Raw genomic sequence first — 14,445 nt, 5'->3', positions numbered from 1 at the left:
AGGCCAAAGAAAACCCTGAATGGAGAACAGTAGAGGAATAGGCAAGAGACACTCATTCATGTGGCTAAAGGTCACAACAGGTGGTATCACCAACAACTACTCTAGAAAGGGGTAGGAGAAGCTGCTAGACCCTACTATCCTTATGGAGAGAAGTGCAAACTAAGATAAAAGTGTGACAGAAAAAGGAAAGGGACATTTAGAGCCGAACACCATGTGTATGTTAAGAGACATAAATGTGTTAGTTGGAAAGCTAATTAGAATCCTGCACAGGCAGATTCTGTGATCTAACACTTGCTGGCCCAGCTGCTGGAAGGTTCCTGGGGGCGTGGTGGGGGCATGGAGATCTAGCACACAAGCAGTAGCATGGTATACACTCTTCCAGACCATTCTCAGGGCATCCATCCTTATCACCAAATGACTACAGTCTGCCAGAGGGCCATTTTGTTACCCATATTTAACCCTGACTGACCAACAATTTGGCTGGCTCTCAAACTGCTCCCCAACTAAAGCGAGGGTAGCCTCTCCGTGACTTTCACCAGGCTTGGCATAAACTGCCTTTGTAGAACATCGTGTAAAAACATCGTGCCCTTTGTCTCTAGAACTGGAAGTCATTCTTCATCCTGTTCAGCCCTATTCAGATGTTTGTGTAGGACCACAGACCTCGGTTCTCCCATTAGGGACTCCCTCCTACGTAGCAGAGCTCCTTCCCCGCGTCAAGGGCGGCGCGGGACGCCCCCGTGTGGCGGAAGGCCGCGGAGGGCAAGATGGCGGCGGGTCGAGCGCCGCCTCTTCCGCCCGGCCGGGTGTCGCACGAGGCCGGCCTGAAGGGGAAGTGAGTCAGTGTCCGCGGACCCGGCCCGCTAAGGCCCGCGCCCGCCGAGGCCCCGAGAGGCCTCGGCCCGGGGGCGGCGGCGGCGGCCATGGCCGGGGGGCCGGGCCCCGGGGAGCCTGTGGTTCCAGGCGCCCAGCACTTCTTGTACGAGGTGCCACCCTGGGTTATGTGCCGCTTCTACAAAGTGATGGACGCCCTGGAGCCCGCCGACTGGTGCCAGTTCGGTGGGTGACGGCAGGCCGGCGTGGGGTGGTGGACTCAGGCTTCTGGAGCTGAAGCCTGATGTTCCCCATCCCGCAGCGGCCTTGATCGTGCGCGACCAGACAGAGCTGCGGCTGTGCGAGCGCTCCGAGCAGCGCACAGCCAGTGTTCTGTGGCCCTGGATCAACCGCAACGCGCGCGTAGCTGACCTCGTTCACATCCTCACGCACCTGCAGCTGCTGCGTGCGAGGGACATCATCACAGCCTGTGAGCGAGCATAGCCCCAGGGACCCTAGGGATGGGAACCCAAGAGGGGTGACGGGTACAGAGTTTCCTGAGACAGGGAACCATATGGGAACTCCCCCCCCCCCACCCCTTCACTTAGAGATAGAGAGCTCTGAGTCACAACCCTCCTTTCCTTCCTTGTTATCCCAGGGCACCCTCCTGCCCCCGTTGTGCCCCCAAGCACCGCTGCCCCAAGGCCCAGCAGCATCTCTGCAGGCTCTGAGGCCGGGGACTGGAGCCCCCGGAAATTGCAGTCCTCTGCCTCCACCTTCCTCTCCCCAGGTAAAAAGAACCCGGGTGTTGGGCTTGATATGCCTGAGGAAAAGGCCACCATGACTGCTGACATGGCTGTAGACTGCTGCTGGTCTCTGCCTCTCACTGCCATCTTTATGAAGCTTTTCCAGGCTCCCAGACCCATTCTGAGTCAGAGCTCCTCCAGGTTCCACTCCCTGTTTCCCTCGGGCCACCACTACCATCTTCAGCCCCTTCCTCCACCAAGGTAGGTGTCTCTTAACCCCCAGGGAATTTTCCAGACAAAGAGGAAGAAACTTAACCTTTGGTGTACCACAGAGCCCAAATCAGCACAGCCAGGTCATCTGAGAGACAACTAGTGTTGAAGGGAGCTTTCAACCTGGACCAAAGGGAATAGATAGGGTCCTCGCCTGGTCCATGGTCTCTTCCAGCAGTCAAGCCCAGAGAGCCCAGTGTCTGGCCTCCAAAGAGCCCATCCCTCCCCGTTTTGCTGGCCCTTCTGTGAGATTTCCCAAGGCACCTGCAACTTCTCTGAAGAACTCAGGATTGGAGAGGGTGGTTTTGGATGTGTGTACCGAGCAGTCATGAGAAATACTACATATGCTGTGAAGAGACTGAAGGAGGTAGGTGTAACATTGGGGTAGACACCTGGAAGACAATCTATCAGTCCTTATTTGTCTAGTTCCTCCCTCCATCAGCCCCTCACTTCTGCAGTCTCCAGCCTCCCCAAGCAATTCCTTCAAGGACCCCAAGCCTTCCATAGATTTGGGCCTGGAAACAACTGGCAAGCTTGGCTCATGTCACCTACTTTCCCTACCTCTTACCCCACCATGCCTGGGGCTACAGGAAGCTGACCTAGAGTGGACTATGGTGAAACAGAGCTTCTTAACAGAGGTGGAACAGCTATCAAGGTGAGCCTTGGGGGTCCCTCCTGTCTAGGGGCACAAGGTGAGCCACACCACGGCCTCATCAGTCTTTAGGACTGCACAACACAAGATCTGGCTCCCTTGGGCCCTCAAGGCCTGGCCTGGCATGGGTGAGGGAACATCAAGTGCTGCCTACCTAGCCTGGCCTGATGAAAAGTAGTAGAACCCAGAAAATTAAAGAACTCAGACTCCACTCTTTATAACAGGTTTCGTCACCCAAATATCGTAGACTTTGCTGGCTACTGTGCAGAGAGTGGCTTATACTGCCTTGTTTATGGCTTCTTGCCCAATGGCTCCTTGGAGGATCAGCTCCACCTTCAGGTAGTCCTTGCTGATCTGGCACCTTTATTGGCATAGCCCCTTAGCCTGTGTCAGGCAGGACTTGGGCTTCTGGCTCCCCCTCAAACTCAAGATTTGGCCCAGGGTTTTCTTTCTTCCTTTTTACTGGCTTGATTGTTTGAGACAATACCTCACTACCCAGCTCAGGCTAGCCTCAAGCTGGCAATTCTTCTGCGTCAGCCTGCTCTATGCTAGAGTTACATTACACTCAGCTTGGCCCAAGATTTTCCATACAATTCTTTCCTCTGTCCTCTCCCCACTGTTCCTCTATTGGGAGTTATTGGCTTTGCAAGCAGAGTAGCTAAAGGATTTAGTATTTAGTCCACATATAGCTCTTGAGGAATGAGGACCAGTGGAGACAGGCTGTCAGACTGAACCCAAGCTTGAGCCATGCCTGAATGTCATACTCACAAGCCACCACATATACAGGATAAGAGCTTCCTTCTCAAACTGTTTTGAGAGAGGAGAGGGAGAAGGGCACCAGCACTTTCTGTTAGGTAGAGCTGAGCCCATCACATTTTGTCTTGAGTCCTGTGAAATGTTCCTAGCTGGTATCCCAGCTGTAGAGTGCTTGCCAAAACCTTCGGTATAGCTTTAGCTACCACTTGCTCGTGAATTAGGTCATAGACAGTCTTACTCCTCATTCTCCAGAGGCTCAGAATAAAGCTTGCCCCAAGCCGCACAGTGACAGGTGAGGGGAATTTGGGGGGGGGGGGTCAAAGAACAGCTGCCCTGAGCTGCCTCTGTGCTTCTGTCTTTGTCACTCCAGACCCAGGCCTGCTCCCCACTTTCCTGGCCTCAACGACTGGACATTCTTCTGGGCACAGCCCGGGCTATTCAGTTTTTACATCAGGATAGCCCCAGCCTTATCCATGGAGACATCAAGAGGTGAGGAGGGGCTCAGAAGAGCTATAGAAAGTCATATGGCCAGGGAGACAGTGACCCTCTGCTCAATGAACAGCTCTGTTCTGAGTGTCCCTGTGATATTCTTCCTGCCCAGTCCTGTGAATATGGGAACAGGTGTTGCCTGGGACCTCAGAGCTGAGAGTACTTAGGGCTATGAGTACCCCTGCATGGTGCAAGTATACAAATAAAGCCACGGTGGTGAGCAGAAGCCAAACAATGTGAAGGGGCTCAGGGACTGCGGGCCCTCAGACAGCTGGGATGCAATGCAGCCACTTTCCATAAGCAGTACGCCTCTAGTCCAGTTTATCAGGACCATTTGGGTGTAGGGGACAGAAAAACAGAAAGGTAGTAGGACCTGAACTGGTGCCATTCTTCCGTTTGTTTCCAAGTTCTAACGTGCTTCTGGATGAGAGACTGATGCCCAAGCTGGGAGACTTTGGCCTGGCTCGTTTCAGCCGCTTTGCGGGGGCCAAAGCAAGCCAGAGCAGTACTGTGGCCCGGACTTCCACAGTTCGAGGTACCCTCGCCTACTTGCCTGAGGAGTACATCAAGACAGGCCGACTGGCTGTGGACACCGATACCTTCAGCTTTGGGGTGGTGAGCCACCAGCCCTTCTGTTGGCTTGGGGAGGGAAAAGCACCAGTAAGTAAAGTCAGGAAAGCCTAGAGAATTCTAGGCCTAAGGCAGAGGTGAGCCTAGTGGGGAGCTAGCATAGCTTTGGCCTTAGGGATCACCCTGCCTCATACACCTCCCTCTTCCCTTGCACTAAATTGTGGTCATAATTTGCATCCTTTTGCTTAAGCTTGCATCCCATAACAATGCTGCCCTTGCTGGGAGGTGGTCTGTACCTGCCTGTTCCGGGACTACTTTCCCACTAGTCCTGATCCATGCCCATGCTACAAGCCTCTTCTACACACAATTTCTCCCTGCTAAAGTGATGTTGTCTATCCCCCCTCTAGGTAATACTGGAGACCCTTGCTGGTCAGAGGGCTGTGAGGACACAAGGTGCAAAGACCAAGTATTTGGTGAGCCTCCTAAGGTGGAGCATGGAGGGAGGGAGGGGCAGCTGCAGCCAGTGGGTACAGCCCCAGAGGGTGGGATGGTACAGATCCTTTACATTGCCCCACAATAGCCTGCTACTGCTGCTGCTGACTCATCTTTAAAAGTGGGTGAGTCCCAAGCAGTTTCTTTTACCTTGCACGGAAGAACCTATCTTTAGTTTGTACCTAGACCTTGAGGATAGGGATGTAATCTCAGTGGTAGAACCTTATTGCATGCAAGGCCCTGGGTCCTATCCCCATCAAAGGGGAAAAAGAACTTTGACAGGTTCCCCCTCTGCCTTGGACTGGGGATAGAGAGGGGGCTATTCCAGATACCCCGGGGACCAAACCTTCAGTGGAACTTAGAGCAGGGCTGAGTAAAGGCAGTAGGAAGTAGGCAGGCTGTTAAAGTAGCAGCTCCAAGCCATCCTGACCCCTACATTCCTGTCTACCTTGCTGTACACTGAGATAGGGCTAAGGAATAAGAGACCTAAAGCTTAGCATCTGAGTACATGGTTTTGGTTCCAACATTCAAAAATCTGAGGCAGGAGGATTGCCAGGAGTTGGAGGCCAGCTGGGGCTATATAACAAGACCTTCTATCAAAAACAACAACAACAAAATTAGTTGATTATGGTGGCATGTACACTTAGGAGGTAGAAGCAGGGGGGTCAGAAATTTAAAGTTATCCTCAGTAATATAGTAAGTTCAAGACCAGAGTAAGTTACATGGTTCACTGTCTCAAACATACAAAGAAGCTGGGCAGTGCCAGCACATGTCTTTAATCCCAGCACTTGGGAGGCAGAGGCAGGCGGATTTCCGAGTTTTGGCCAGCCTGGTCTACAGAGTGAGTTCCAGGGCAGCCAGAGCTACACAGAGAAACCCTGTCTTTTTTGTTTTTTGTTTTTTGTTTTTTTTAAAAACAAAAAACAAAAAAAGACAAGAGACCTGGGTTTTAGTCCCATCAACACAGTGGTCATGGGTCAAATTCTTGCTCTTCATTGAGCTTCAGTTTCCCATATAGAAAACAGACTTTAACACAGGAACACTATTCCAGCAATTCCTAGGCCCAGAACATGCTTGGCTAATGCTGGGTCGTCACCTTTTACAGAGTTACATCTCCCATTGCTTCTCCAGGATGAAGCCTATTTTTGTCCACTGTTGGGCCCAGTGGGGGATTTAACCAACCCAACAAACTGAACCAGATTCTACCCATCCCTCCTTCCTTTACTGCGTCCATTAGCACATCCCAGCTCAAGTACTGGTTGTTCAGACCCCACGGACCTTGCTAACAGACTAGTAGGTTTGTTGGCATCTGTTTCCCCCACTGCAATGGGATGTCAGGACTGTAAAACACGGCCCAGAGTGTTTGATTTGTGGCTGTTATCAGTAGAGCCCCAGACAGCACTAGGCACACAGTGGTGTTTAATGAACCTAGGGAAAGAAGACCAGAGGACTGAGTGGCAGTGGCCTGGAAGTTTTGGTGGAACCATGCTGAACTGACAGTATTTGTTTTACAGAAAGACCTGATTGAAGATGAGGCTGAAGAGGCTGGAGTGACCCTGAAAAGCACCCAGCCTACTCTGTGGGTGGGTGTAGCCACGGATGCTTGGGCTGCTCCAATTGCTGCCCAGATCTATAAGAAGCACCTGGACTCCAGACCTGGGCCCTGCCCACCCCAGTTGGGCCTGGCCCTGGCTCAACTAGCTTGCTGCTGCATGCACCGTCGGGCCAAGAAGAGGCCCCCCATGACCCAGGTAGCCCTGGGGAGGCCAGTTAACCATGGGGACATAGTGGCCAGCAAGAAAACTTTCGTACTTGCCCTGCTTGATAGCAATAGCTACAAAGTACCTACCTGATCTCTTACAGAGGCAAAACTCCCAACATTCCTTGCTTGCCCTTTGGCTCTATTTGGGGAGGTGCTCTGTGGAACTAAGTGGTAAAGGGCTGCTGCTTTGCTGGATGAGCCTCAGATCCCAGGAACAGGTAGAAGGAAAGGGCTCTGATCATGCCCCTAAGTGGGGGTGCTGTGCCACTCACTACCTTTGTCTTTTTGTCTTACCTTCCACCTCTTCTGGTGATGGTTAAGAATAGAGTTCCTGGCTTTGGTGGCCATGAATCTCAATAGTTCTTGGGATGAGACAAAGGAACAAAGGGCAATGTTTTCTCAGCTGCAGAGTGCACCAGCTTTGTGTTATCTGTCATTCTGTTGGCTGTATGGGGCCTGTGGTATTAACCTGAACATAGGCAAGTCTAGGCCAACCTGAAGCAGCAGAGTAGCTGTGTGGTTTGACCACAGGGTGTCAGATCTAGGCTGCCTTGCCCAGCCAGGAACCCATGCTCTGCCCATCCTGAGAGCCTCTCTCTCCACACAGGTATACAAGAGACTAGAAGGGCTTCAGGCAGGGCCTCCCTGGGAGCTAGAGGTTGCCGGCCATGGCTCCCCTTCCCCACAGGAGAACTCCTACATGTCTACCACTGGCAGTGCCCAGAGTGGGGATGAACCATGGCAGCCTCTAGTAGTGACCACAAGAGCCCCAGCCCAGGCTGCCCAGCAACTCCAGAGAAGTCCCAACCAGCCAGTGGAAAGTGATGAGAGTGTTCCCGGCCTCTCTGCTACCCTGCATTCCTGGCACTTGACTCCAGGTTCCCACCCAAGCCCAGCGTCCTTCAGAGAGGCTAGCTGTACCCAGGGAGGCACTACCAGAGAATCAAGTGTGAGGAGTAGCCCAGGCTTCCAGCCTACAACCATGGAAGGTAACTCGGAATAGGATCTCCCTTCTTAACCCTTCTCCCCACCCCATGCCTAAAATCAAAAGTGTAGAATTCTAGGTTCTGTCTAGGCAGCCTGGGAGCCTGGTCTGTGATCTGATCTCTCCCAACCTGGGCCCCAGAATATACTGGAGAATTCTGCCCTGCAGCCAGCATCACTAGCAGGGGGGAGCTGGGAAGACTCTGGAGGCTAGAGTGTCACTCAAGATTGCAGGGACAAGCCGGGCGTGGTGGCGCATACCTTTAATCTCAGCACTTGGGAGGCAGAGGCAGGTGGATTTCTGAGTTTGAGGCCAGCCTGGTCTACATACAGAGTGAGTTCCAGGACAGCCAGGGCTACACAGAGAAACCCTGTCTCGAAAAAACCAAAAAAAAAAAAAAAGCAGGGACAGCTAAGAAGTTACTATCTCTGCTCAGGCTCACCCACGGGCAGCTCATCCCTGCTGTCATCAGAACCACCACAGATCATCATCAACCCAGCCCGACAGAAGATGGTACAAAAGCTGGCTCTTTATGAAGAAGGGGTCTTGGATAGCCTGCAACTGCTGTCATCAGGCTTTTTCCCAGGTACCTGTGGATAACTCTAGCTCAGCTTCCCCAGAAGAGCCTCCCACCGCTGTCATACACACATACAAACATGCATACAAAGTCATACTCTGCAGCTCCAGGGCATACAGGCATAATTCCTTATGTCAACCCTAAACAGCAGAACATTTGTTCTGGCTGCACAATTAAGGCTCCACTTACCAAGAATATAGGACCCAGCTTTTGCTCAACATCTGTAGGGAGATGCCTGGCTCAATCCCTTACTTCCCACCAGTAGCACTCCCACATGCTCCTAGAAAATGTGAAGTTCCAGCAGGAATTTTCTACTCCAGGTACTATATGAAAAGCTGCTGTTTAGCCAAGCATGTTCTGGGCCTAGGAATTGCTGGGATACCTTAGCTGGGGATAAGAGTGTACCTGTAAAGATCATCCAAACTAGCAGGCCGGAGAGATTGCCCAGTGAATAAGGCAATGGGCTGCTTTTGCAGATTTACTTGGCTTTAGTTTCCAGACTCCACATTTGGTAGTTCACAGCTACTTGTAACTCCAGTCCCAGGGGATCTGAATCCCTCTTCTGGCCTCCGCAGATACCTTTGTATATACATGTATATACTTTGTATATACATGGTGTATTTAAAACTCACGTAGAAACACACATATAAAAGGAAAAATCTTATTTTCAAAAAGCAAACTAAAGGTATAAAGAAAACCTTGGCTCCAAAGACTGCCCTGAGCTGGGCAGTGGTAACGCATGCCTTTAATCCCAGCACTTGGGAGGCAGAAACAGGCAAGTTTGGGGCCAGCTTGGTCTACAGAGCAAGTTCCAGGATAGCCAGGGCAACAGACAAAAAAACCCTGTGAGAAAAAGGTGGGGTGGGGTAGGGAATTAGCTCAGTTGTAGAGCATTTGCTTAGCAAGCGAAGTGCCCTGAGTTCCAGTCTCCTTCCCACATGCTCAGTTTGGAGTGGGAGGGGGCCCACAAAGTTCTGTGCTCATGGTTCATGTCAGGGTATTTGAAAGACAAGAAGTTGTCCCCAACTTATTAAGTGATATTTTCTTTTCCATAGGCTTGGATTTAGAACCTGAAAAGAGCCAGGGACCTGAAGAAAGTGATGAATTCCAGAGCTGATTTGTTCACTCTGACAAATCCCTCAGACTCAGAGGTCAAAGTTCTCATGCTTGGAAGTTCTCATAGTGTGCAAACTCCTCAGTAGCCCAAAGGCATCAGGTGTGGGGGCTCACTCTGGCAAAGGAGAGAGGGCAGTGGACCCTGCTGTTCTCAGAATGTGAACACAGACAGGGCCAGCCAAAGAACTTGATAGAAGCTGATAAGGCAGGCAATGTGAGGCCAGCATTTGTGAGCAAGGCAAGCAGAGTACCTAAGGAATTGGGTAGTACAAAACAGAAGACTGGGGCTGGTGAGATGGCTCAGTGGGTATGAGCACCCGATTGCTCTTCCAAAGGTCCGGAGTTCAAATCCCAGCAACCACATGGTGGCTCACAACCATCTGTAACAAGATCTGACGCCCTCTTCTGGAGTGTCTGAAGACAGCTACAGTGTACTTATATATAATAAATAAATCTTTAAAAAAAAAAAACAGAAGACTGCTAGCTACACAGGCCCAGAGGACACAAGTAGGTCTGTTTGTATGGTGGGAGCTAGCTCCCCTGAGAGCTAGATAATATATCTGCAGTCTGTGAGTCTATTCCTCAGAACTTCCCTAAAACACCAAGCGAAAGTAGCTGTTGTGCTTGTAAATTGCAAAAAAAAAAAAAAAAAAAAAAAAAAGAGTGTCTTACAGTTCAGTCCACTAGCTAGAAGTGAGCACTCTGAGATTCTCCCAAGAGTCTAATAAAACCCCCCTCCCCATCTTGGGTGGATATATGCAAGCCTTGCCAGATAGCAGTGAGCTAGTTTCATATGACTACCTGCCTGCCTAGGCAGGCTCTCTCTATACCCTGCAAATTGACTGTGGATGCCCAAGGTTCTGCTTATGGCAGAAAGGTCCAGCAAAGCCCAGCTTTGTGGTACCCAGACAGTGAGAAGCCCCAAGAAAGAAGAAACTGAGAGCAAAGCTAAGTATTTGAGGGGGAAGAATGTTACATTTAAAAAAAAAACAACAAGTTTTTGTATAATTAAGTGTCTTCACAAGTAGCCCAGGGCTATAGCCCAGGCTTACAGTGATTCTGTGTTTGAGTCATGAGTCACACTACATGCCCCTGTGTAATTGGTGACATCCAATTTGTCCTTGAGTAATAAAAGCATACATTTCACTGTCTGGTTAAACTTGTGGAATTTGTTGTGCTAAAAGTGTTATGCTTTCCTAATGCTTTATATCTCTGGGCTCTTAAGTGTCCACCCAAAACTCAGGCCCCTAGCATTTGTTCTTTTCTCTTGTCAGGCCAGACTGGGGATAGATCCCCTTGCTTTCTTGTCTTGCAGATTTCGTGGATATTGATGCTATTGGAATTGAAGCCTTCATGTCTGAATTATTCATCAATCATATATAGAAATTTCATTAAGTTTTGATCCTGATCTTTATTCTGTGGCCTTACTTCTTAGCCCCACTTGTTTTGGGGGTGATTACTCTGAGATAGTTTGTATACAATCAACCTATCTGAAAATAAAGATAATTTTACTCCATTGCCAACCTATATGCCTTTTAATTTTCTTTTCTTTTTAGAACTAACTATATAGCCCTGACTGTCCTTGATCTTGATATGTAGACCAGACTGGCCTTGAACTCCAGAGGTCTACCTGCCTCTGACAAGGCATGCTCTACCATACCCAACTTGACTTTTTTTTTCTTCATTTATTGCATTGGCTAGGGCCTATAAGTTTTGAATACAAGTGGGAAACCCCACCCACTCTCAGGAGTTTTTCTCACTTTTCTTAACAAATCTATGTTTGTTCTATTAAAGAAAAAGAAAATAAACATCATTGTTATTTTTCTTGTAAAGGTGGAATTGAAAGAGGAGTTACAGAATATTTCAAATGATGCTACTGAGTCTATTGAGATAAACAGAATTTATTTTCATTCTGTTCATGCAGTGGTCACATTGGTTTTGAAATGTTAAGCTAGATGCATATTCTGGCTTGGTTGCCACATGTTCTGTTTTTGTTTGTTTTGCTGAATTCTGTAAGTGCAATTTTAAAAGTGATACATTTTCTCTATTCCCAGTTGCCTCCCAAATAAATGAGACGGACTATAAGGTTTATTTTATAAGCTTTACAGCACATTAGCTGAGCAGTTATTAACCTATTGTATTTCTCTTAAAATAATCTGGCTACCTCTGACCCAAAATCCCCATACTTGCAATTTTAGTATTGATCTGGCTCTCTCTGCTTCAGATGTTTTTTCATAGTGTTTTCCACCCTCTCCTCATGACCCAGTCTTCCCTTCCCCTCTCACTCTCTGCTCTCCCTCTGGCTGGCAGAGTCCCTCCCACCCTATTCCTCTTCTTGGGTGCTTAGTTTTTATTGACAAATAAGAAAATAAATGGGGAGCAATATCTACACAAACTTGAAGTGGAAACTTAAGGGTTCTTTGAAAAGTCAGTTGGATGATGTTTTTGCTGGGCAAACAGATGAACAATTCCTTAGAGTGGACACAGGTGAAAGGTTAAGGCGGACTCGTGAAGGAACGTTTCACTGAAGCAAACACAGAAGAGGGTGTTCTGCTAAAGCAAGCACATGAAAGGACATGTGATGAAGGATTCTTTGCTAATGACACACATTTTTTAGTCTGCCTTACATTGCAGAGTTGAGCTGCGTTTGTCCAGACTCCATAGAGAGAAAAGCACCAGAAAACTTGTGGTGGTTTACTACAGTTTCTTTTTTTTTTTAAATATTTATTTATTTATTATATGTAAGTACACTGTAGCTGTCTTCAGACACACCAGAAGAGGGCATCAGATTTCATTACAGATGGTTATGAGCCACCATGTGGTTGCTGGGATTTGAACTCATGACCTTTGGAAGAGCAGTCGGCGCTCTTTAACCGCTGAGCCATCTCACCAGCCCTTACTTCAGTTTCTTGCCACCTCTGCCGACTAGGGCTGATTGATGCTAAGGCAAGATGTGCTGAAGCAATGCCCATGGAGGACATTTGATGTTTCGAGGGTATACATAAGACTCGACAGAAAGTGACAGAGGCTGAGCTTGGCTTGCTTATAGAGCTAGCTGTGCAATGCTTATGGCTCTTCTCTTCCCTGAGAGGCACAGCCAAGAACTTCTCCTGGTATTCCTCCAGGTCCCTCCTGCTGAATCTAGCCAAGGCTGAGGCCTGGCTGTCTCTGCTAGGTCATGTCACCGCTATTGCTATCCCAATTCTACTGAACTGGACTACTGGTGTTTGCAAATGGATCAAGCCACTGCTGCCTGCTAACCTGTGAACTGAACTGCTGATTTCCAGACAACACAGACAGGAGTTACTCCAAAGAACTTTTCTAAACAGACCCACCCTCACCCTCACCCCCACCCCTTATCCTTTCTTTTCCACTACCTCTGGTGAGTTGTGGGCTAAAAGAGGGGTTAAAGCATTTAAGAACCATCATTAAAAAAATAAGATATTGGAGCCCGGCGTGGTGGCGCACACCTTTAATCCCAGCACTTGGGAGGCAGAGGCAGGCAGATTTCTGAGTTCGAGGCCAGCATGAGTGAGTTCCAGGACAGGCAGGGCTATACAGAGAAACCCTGTCTCAAAATAATAATAATATATTGAAAAAATTAAAGTTACACAAACATGAGATGAGAGATTCTTAGAATAAGCATTACAATGCCATGACCAGATTACAACTAGATATGGGGGCAGAGAAATGAGCATTTAATAATACCAGAATAATCTTGACACAGTGCACAATAATATTTTGCCTACAGAATTCCATTTATTCACATCTTGAGGGGTTTTGGGTTTTGTTTTGTTTTGTTGATGCTTTGTTTTGTTTTGTTTTTCCGGCAGGGTCTGGCTATGTAGCTCTGATTTCACTACATAGCTACATAGACTAGGCTGGCCTAGAACTCACAAAGATTCACCTGCCTCTGCCTCTGCCTCTGCCTCCTGTGTGCTGGGATAAAAGTGATGTGTGCCTTTCTATACAAGTGTGTGTGTGTGTGTGTGTGTGTGTGTGTGTGTGTGTGTGGACAACATTGGGAATTAGTTTTCCCCTTTCACATTTACATGGATCATTTTGCTGCAAAGACTTTTACCTGCTGAACCATCTCACCAACACCAATGTTCAATTTTTGTACATATATTTATGACAGATGATGGTACCACAGTTTCCTAGTAATATCTTTTTCTAGTTTTGGTAACTGAACCTCAGAAAAATAAGTTGGAAAATACTCTGTCCTTTCATTTTGTTAAAGAGTTTGGGCATACTCAATATTGTTTTTTATGCATTCCATAGGTTCAACTAGGGAAGTCATTTGGACCTAGAGTGTTCTTTCATTTTGGTTCAGTTTGGATGATCTTGTTGTTGTTGTTGTTGTCATTGTTTTGAGACAGGGTTTCTCTGTGTAGCTGGCTGTCCTGGGACTCACTGTGTAGACCAGGCTGGCCTCAAACTCACAGAAATTTGCCTGCCTCTTCCTCCCATGTGCTGGGATCAAAGGTGTGAGCCACAACATCTAGCTAGGGTACATTTTGTTGTTGTTTAGTTGGTTTGTTTCATTAGTTGTTGGTTGTTTGGTATTTTGGTTTGGTAGTTTTGTATATTTTGGGGTTGTGACTTTGGATCTTTCATATGCTGGGTATTAAGCCAAGGATCTCATGAACTATACCAGAAAGTTCTTAACACCTATTCCAGAAAGTTTAATTAAAAGTTCAGTGCCGGGCTGGTGAGATGGCTCAGAGGGTAAGAGCACCTGACTGTTCTTCCGAAGGTTCAGAGTTCAAATCCCAGCAACCACATGGTGGCTCACAGCCATCTGTAACAAGATCTGACTCCCTCTTCTGGAGTGTCTGAAGACAGCTACAGTGTACTTACATATAATAAATAAATAAATCTTTAAAAAAAATAAAAATAAAAGTTCAGTGCCAGTGGGAGTGGTAGTGCTCACCTTTACTCCTAGCATTCAGGAGGAAGAGACAGGTAGATCTCTATTAGTTCAGACCAGTCTGGTGGCAGAGGCAAGTAGATCTCTGTGAATTCAAGGACACCCAGATCTACATAGTGAGTTCCAGGAAAACTAGGAGAACCTTTCTAAAAAAGAAAAAAGGTAAAAAAAAAATTGTAAAGAAATCCAATGTCTTTAGATCTTTGGCTATTCAGGTTGTGTTTTAAGTCAGGGTTAAGTTTGTGTACTTAAAGGATTTGTCCATCTTATTTAATAAAAGGAATATCAAC

General features: G+C 47.9%; 1 protein-coding gene and 2 non-coding genes across 7 annotated transcripts; all 3 read left to right on the top strand.

The window, feature by feature from the left end:
- The first annotated feature begins 729 nt into the window (after positions 1-729).
- On the top strand, positions 730-817 carry Mir718 (microRNA 718). Its single transcript, NR_030758.1, has one exon. It is a non-coding gene; the product is annotated as a microRNA 718 (primary transcript).
- Irak1 (interleukin-1 receptor-associated kinase 1) lies at positions 745-10,752 on the top strand. 5 transcript variants are annotated; one of them, NM_001177974.1, is made up of 15 exons: positions 745-1,056; positions 1,133-1,300; positions 1,469-1,600; positions 1,714-1,817; positions 2,005-2,193; positions 2,417-2,481; positions 2,703-2,817; positions 3,605-3,723; positions 4,131-4,338; positions 4,701-4,766; positions 6,300-6,536; positions 7,155-7,536; positions 7,969-8,118; positions 9,165-9,260; positions 10,541-10,752. In NM_001177974.1, the coding sequence occupies exons 1-14, from the start codon at positions 921-923 to the stop codon at positions 9,224-9,226; spliced, it is 2,133 nt and encodes a 710-aa protein (NP_001171445.1). In that variant the 5' UTR covers positions 745-920; the 3' UTR covers positions 9,227-9,260; positions 10,541-10,752. The 5 variants fall into 5 exon arrangements, with proteins under 5 accessions (NP_001171445.1, NP_001171444.1, NP_001171447.1 ...); NM_001177973.1 differs by adding an exon at positions 6,649-6,765 and having other exon boundaries at positions 2,002-2,193; positions 9,165-10,752; NM_001177976.1 differs by lacking the exon at positions 9,165-9,260.
- Mir5132 (microRNA 5132) lies at positions 1,068-1,138 on the top strand. Its single transcript, NR_039594.1, has one exon. It is a non-coding gene; the product is annotated as a microRNA 5132 (primary transcript).
- Positions 10,753-14,445: the final 3,693 nt, after the last annotated feature.

Source organism: Mus musculus, chromosome X (assembly GCF_000001635.26).
Source record: "Mus musculus strain C57BL/6J chromosome X, GRCm38.p6 C57BL/6J".
Classification (NCBI taxonomy): Eukaryota; Metazoa; Chordata; class Mammalia; order Rodentia; family Muridae; genus Mus; species Mus musculus.
This window is presented reverse-complemented; position numbering and strand designations above follow the sequence as displayed.

Coding starts and splice junctions, on each gene's coding strand:
- Irak1 (NM_001177973.1), top strand. CDS start 921: ATGGCCGGGGGGCCGGGCCCCGGGGAGCCTGTGGTTCCAGGCGCCCAG. Junction 4,339..4,700: donor ATACCTTCAGCTTTGGGGTG/GTGAGCCACCAG, acceptor TCCCCCCTCTAG/GTAATACTGGAGACCCTTGC. Junction 6,766..7,154: donor GCCTCAGATCCCAGGAACAG/GTAGAAGGAAAG, acceptor CTCTCCACACAG/GTATACAAGAGACTAGAAGG.